Source organism: Syngnathoides biaculeatus, chromosome 15 (assembly GCF_019802595.1).
Source record: "Syngnathoides biaculeatus isolate LvHL_M chromosome 15, ASM1980259v1, whole genome shotgun sequence".
Taxonomy (NCBI): Eukaryota; Metazoa; Chordata; class Actinopteri; order Syngnathiformes; family Syngnathidae; genus Syngnathoides; species Syngnathoides biaculeatus.
The window spans coordinates 6,310,362-6,316,494 of NC_084654.1; the positions used below are offsets into that span (position 1 = coordinate 6,310,362).

The 6,133-nt window shown below is 43.3% G+C and overlaps 1 protein-coding gene across 1 annotated transcript; it reads left to right on the top strand.

Annotated features, from left to right (window-relative positions):
- The first annotated feature begins 535 nt into the window (after positions 1-535).
- nfkbiab (nuclear factor of kappa light polypeptide gene enhancer in B-cells inhibitor, alpha b) lies at positions 536-4,803 on the top strand. The gene is made up of 6 exons (XM_061844905.1): positions 536-929; positions 2,414-2,519; positions 2,611-2,821; positions 3,783-3,871; positions 4,002-4,262; positions 4,352-4,803. Exons 1-6 carry the CDS (start codon positions 670-672, stop codon positions 4,385-4,387), a joined length of 963 nt encoding a protein of 320 aa, XP_061700889.1. The 5' UTR covers positions 536-669; the 3' UTR covers positions 4,388-4,803.
- Positions 4,804-6,133: the final 1,330 nt, after the last annotated feature.

Consider the following 6,133-nt stretch of genomic DNA (forward strand, 5'->3'; position numbering starts at 1 on the left):
TCTTTGAGTGATACTAAAATTGGTTTGATGATTTGAAACCTTTGTGAGTGATAGATTTGTGACCCAAAAAAAATTAGGAGGGTCACAAGTAGTTTTTCCACCACTGTATTAATTAAAATGGATTTTTATTTTGTTGGTAAACTAAAGGTGCAGGACTTGGAAATTGCCTTTCTTGACCTGAGACTCCAATGGGGACTTGAGATTTAGTGTGACTTCCAAAGTAATAACCTGTTCCCACCTAAGGGCTTAGTATCATTCCAAGTCTGTACTTTTTTTTTTAATTATTATTATTTTACACAAGTGCAGGATTTGGATCAGTGCGTCTACGTTTTTTTTTTTTTTACAAGCATTTGTACTTGTACCCAAGTAGCTTCTGTAAAATGCCACATGCAAATCGCTTAATGAACACGAGCAGGAGATGTCAAAGCTGACCTTGTCGTGTTTGTTCCAATCGGAAATGCGATACTTGCACAGATATCTGAAGAAATCCCCACTGTGAGGCAGCAATGTAAGTGGGGCGTGATTTGAAGTGGCAGTTTGCTGGAAATCCCCCACCAAGTGGCTTTCGCTCCACCCCTGCAGTCCGGCGCAGCCACTGGCACTCCACGCACACGGGCCATTAACTTCGTCGACGCGGACAAACAAGCCAGCGCACAATCCTCGCCGACCATGGCCCTCCACAGGAGACCTGGAACAAACCAGATGGACTACAACCAGGAATCCAAGGAAGGGAAGCCGTCGACAGACGAGCGTCTCGACAGCGGCGTGGACTCCCTGAAAGAGGAGGACTACCAGGTTGTGGCGGAGGACATCTTTCGTCTACAGCTCGACTGCGGGCTATCGTCTGCGCACAAACGACTTCCAGTTTCGGCCAGCGTCGCCGCCGAGGAACCACAATGGAAAACGCAAGTCACTGAGGACGGAGACACGTAAGTTTTGAGCACACATCGGCAGGCCCCTCGTTTCAGCCGACTTAGACGGCAAGGGCGCCTGGCGCGGCCCGTCTGCAGGGTAATTCCAGCCCTTTCCTGTGGGTTTCGCTTACTTGCAAACGTGCCTTTAAAACGAATGTCATCATGCAGCCTCGGAGCGTTTTGCTATCGCTTAAAAACGCGAGACTGCGTGGGCACCACACTAAAAGATTGTTGCTTTGGCTGGGGCCCGACAGTTGCATGGGATGTAAACAAAAGGCTATTCTAAGCAGGAATCTACTATGGCCGCCGGTCACACTGGGGAAAGTCCCAGGCGCGCCGCCGTCCAACGAGCCCACCGGCGCGCGCTCCCGTCAAAGCGAAAAGTGGTTTAAAAAAGAAAAAAAGTCCAGCAAGTCACCGGGGAGCACTCTTTGAAACACACATCTTCCACAACACCGGGGTCGTTTTTAATACAAGCGTGGAGAGTTCCGTAAAGGCCTCACTTAGCACGCAGGTGAACTAGGCCACGTTCAACCACGGACTAAGGATCTTATAAAAACACTGAAGAAATTAATCTACATTATATTTTATGATTCAATTAAGGATTAGCTAGCGAGCCATTATGCCGATTTTTCATTAGCTTTGTTTGGATTCATGGTGTATATTTGGAAATTCTCACGGCACAAAACCAAACGAAAGATACATTCTGCCTAGTGGTAGCTCATTTATTCTTCTCCCCATCACTGCATTTCTCTGGGATAGACTTTTCATACTCGTTGGGAATCACTGCTTATTAGGTGTGTAGCTACGAAATATTTTTCAAATATGATGTGTGGCGTTTGCATGTTTTCTCGGGGTACACTGGTTTCCTCCCACATCCCCAAAACACGTGTGGTCGGTCGATTTGAAGACTCAAAATTGCCCACAGGTGTGAATCTAAGTGCAAATGGTTGTTTATGTGCTCTGCGATTGGCTGCGAGGTTCAGGTTGTGGCCTGACTCTCGCCCGAAGACAGCTGGGATAGGGTCCAGCACGCCCGCAACCATAGCAGGCTAAACGGTCCAGAAAATAGATGGATGATAAAAGATGCTAACATAGTAAGCCCTTGGACGGGAACCAAAGGAAAACTTCAGAAGTTACCTTTATATTCCCTAAGGGAAACATTAGATGCGAGTCATTTAACTTGACTTTGTGGTTGTAGCAGAGGTATTGTCACTGTGCTGATCTGGAAACACTTGAATGAATTTAATTGCGTGTACTGTATTGCACTTCATGATTGTGATTTAATGAGGGTTATGACAACAAAGTCAAAGACTGTTTATTAATATAGTTCAAAATGTCCATTCCTCCAATGAAAAATGTCAGCCAACAGTTGTAAGGCTGATTTCCAGTAACTAAGGATCATTTTTCACGACTTTCCCATGCTCAGTGTTCCAATTACGTTTTGTTTTGATTATGTTTGGCTGTGCACACAATAGCTTGTCCATGTCTTACGTTAGGCTACTGCACCTGGCTATTATTCACGAAGCAAAGGAGTACATTAGAAAAATAATCGAGCTGTCCAAGAACACGGACTTCCTCGATGTCCAAAATGACCAGCGACAGGTACGTCACTTTCTTTGTTTAGCTCATGTAGCCCTCATCCACAGAGGCATCAGAGAGACCCTTAACTTCTCTCTTGTTTATCCCAATTTAGACACCTCTCCATTTAGCAGTCATAACAAACCAGTCAGATGTGTGCCAGGGACTCCTTGCCAACGGCTGCGATCCCACATTGGTGGATGACAGCGGCGACATGCCCATCCATATCGTCTGCCGCCAAGGAAACCTGTTGTGCTTCAGTGTCCTCACACAGTTTTGTCGTCCGGAGCATCTGCAAACAATGATGGCAGCATGCAACTACCAAGGTATGTTTTTATCAAAGCAGCATTTATTTGTTATTAATATGCTATAATTTACTCCCAGAGTAATTTGGTCCTTTGAACAGATTTCCTTCGTCAGCTACAGTGTTCCCTTGTCTTGCGAATGCTCAACTTACAAGTTATTTTTTTTATTTGTGTTGAGCCAACACTGACTGTTGTGGTCTCACCAAGTGTTTTGGTTACCCAGGCAGTTAAACACATAGTTCAATAAATCCAGTTGAAATTGTTTTCGGACGTTTTAGTCAACCACAGTGTGAAACTCTAACACAAAATATAGATGCATCCAAATCCAAACAAAATAAGCAACAGGTGAATAAAGCACTATGTATAATACACACAGCTGAGTAGACTCGGTATAAACGTCTGTACTCCATTCAACAGGAAAACCCCAAAAAAGATTTTTAATGCCCTGAGTAGTGATTTGCCGGACCTTTGCAGTGTAGCACAAAGTAATAGTGAGGAGGACATAATCAAGGTCTAGCTAGCCATCATTAGCACATGTTACCTGATGAAATAAGGTCTGTATCGGCATGATACCAGATATCAGTAACAGGTAAATGGCCGTTCATATATTTGATATGTGGGTAAATTGTGTTACAAATTTGGTCACAGAACAAAGGAAAAGCTTTAGTCAAAGTGTGAGTGTATGATGAAAATGAATGACACTATTGAAAGGTGTGCACGAAGGCTATGTAGGAAACGTTTGCACAAACAAGGGGAATACCGTTACCTTTCTGGCATTGTATCACAGCTATAACCATTTAGTAAAGTGAACATAAGTTGGTGTGATGTTGATCAGAACAAGCTTCAGGCAACATGGATTTATGTAATTTGGACCTGCCCTCGAGATGCCATAGTCTCAGATTGACTTGTCAGTCTGCCAAAGCAACACGTCTGTCGTGGTGTCTGATGTTAAGTTGCTTCTCGTCTTCTTCGTCTTAAACAGGTCAGAACTGCCTCCACTTGGCCTCAGTTCACGGTTTCCTCTCACTGGTGGAGAATCTTGTGGATCTGGGAGCTGATGTTAACTCAAAGGTAGACAACAGAGATGCAGAAGATGCTTTTTTTGGGGGGTGTAATAGAAACTTTCCCTTACTTGTGAATTAATTTAAATGGGGAGAAAAAAAGCGTCTATATTCAATGGTGTTTTCCTCCTGTCTCCTAGGAGCAGCGCAATGGGCGCAGTGGGCTACACTTGGCCGTTGACCAGCAGAACCTGGCGTTGGTTAAATTGTTGTTGAAAAAAGGAGCTGACGCCAATCTCCTGACATTTGGAGGCCACACCCCGTTCCACCTCACCTACGGTCGCGGCAACGACGACATAAAAAAGGAACTCTTTTCATTGACCCGTCCCGATTTGAGGGAGCTCCCTGACAGCGAATCGGATGACAGCGACGATGAGGAAGACGGAGAGTCAGACGAAGAGGTGCGTGCATGCCCAAAATATCTCCTACATAATTACAGTAATAAATGGTCAGGTTTGTGAGCTCCATTCGTTAACATTCTGTTTTTCAGGTGGTTTATGATGACATCCAGTGGAATGGCCACTAGCTGCAAGAGAGGAAATGTGACCCAGACGATGAAGTTATGAGAAAAGGTCATGGCATGTTTGCTACTAGCCTCATAGTGTGGCTGAAGGCGTACAGACATGGTGGAGGTCTTGTAACACAAACTGAGACGCTAACAGGCAGCTGTAGGAGCTTATCAAACAGACTGGCAGCCGAATGAACTAGCAGCACTGCGGGAGCTAACCAGAAGGCACCTTGTAAACATGCGGCTTGTTTCTTATGGCTGCCAATCATTCACAAATTCATCCACCCACACAAGCAGCTCTTGTATGATATTGTAAATGCTGTGTATACAAAGATGTATTTTCTATGGAAGCTGTGACTCTGTACAGTATAAGTTTGTAAATGTTTGACAGCAACACTCCATTTAAATTAAACGTTCATATTTAACAGTGAAAACGTTGTAGTCCAATGGCTCCAGAAAACACAGACGACACATTTGAAAGAGAGCAATTCTTTCAACATTGTAATATCATAATAGAACCCAATCAAGGCAGTAATAATAGTGGAAATGACATCCCATCGGTGGTTTTGTTGACCTGAATAACGACAAGTGAGTTTCTATGCTTTATTATATGTGATATTATATAGGATATGTATGTCATGCAACGAAGGCCGCCTGCTGACTGGGAATGAGAAACTTGCCACACATTGAAGAAGCATGGGGGAATTTTGTGTGCAGAATCAGGCTGCGTCAATCAGGAAGCTTTGGGGTGCGTGAGCCAACAGGAAATTCCCAAGAACACTCAGCTGTTCATCACATTCTGTCCTCTTGTGCTCCAAAGAAGGGAATCGCTGCCTAACAGGATGTTTCAGTCAAGATAAGGGAGGGGAGTTTCCAAGAGTTTCACTTTAACCAAGTGTTGTACAGTACTGACATATGGTTTCACACTTTGTAGCAACACAGTCTATCTGCATACTGTTCTGTATAATTTAAGGACCTCTGGCATCTAAATGCTCTGCATTCCACCAGCAAGTTGTCTATGTATTTTTTTTTTCTCAAGAAAATTAATCTGGCAGTCATTTTAAAATATTACGTGACTAACAGAAAACCAAATACCTGACTTCCTGTAGCAGTTAATGATTACAACTCAGATTGATGACAATCATGACATGATTGAAGCCAAAGTTGCTAAAAAATATTTATTGCTGCTGTCATCCAACAAAGTTAAATACATGTTAAGTGAGGAAAATAACTCGTTCAACACCCTGCAATTTTGCAAGTTCTCCCACTTTGAAATCATGGAGGGGTCTGAAATTTTAATCCAAGGTGCTTTGCACTTTGGGAAATGATATTGGAAAAAAAACATAAATCACAATCTGACTTTTTAAAATTTAAATTTGTATGTTACTGCTGCAAATAAGTATCTGAATACCTGTGAAAATCCATTTTAATATTTGATACGATAGCCTTTGTTTTGACATACTGAGGCCAAAGGTTTCTTGTAATTTTTCACCAGGTTTGTACACACTGCAGCAGGGATTTTGGTCCATTCCTCCACACAGATCTTCTCTAGATCAGACAAGTTTCTGGGATGTTGCTGGGAAACAGAGTTTGAGCTCTGTCCAAAGATTTTCTATTGGGTTGAGATCAGGAGACTGGCCAGGCATCTCCAGAACCTTGATATGCTTTTTACGGAGCCATCCCTTGGTTATCCTGGCTGTGTGCTTTGGGTCATTGTCATGTTGGAAGACCCAGCCATGGACCTATCTTCAATCCTCTAACTGA

Bases quoted from the DNA above. Each gene is read 5' to 3' on its own strand.
- nfkbiab (XM_061844905.1), top strand. From the start codon at position 670: ATGGCCCTCCACAGGAGACCTGGAACAAACCAGATGGACTACAACCAG. The intron at 3,872-4,001 runs GTAGACAACAGA...CCTGTCTCCTAG, and splicing joins GAGCTGATGTTAACTCAAAG to GAGCAGCGCAATGGGCGCAG. The intron at 4,263-4,351 runs GTGCGTGCATGC...TCTGTTTTTCAG, and splicing joins ACGGAGAGTCAGACGAAGAG to GTGGTTTATGATGACATCCA.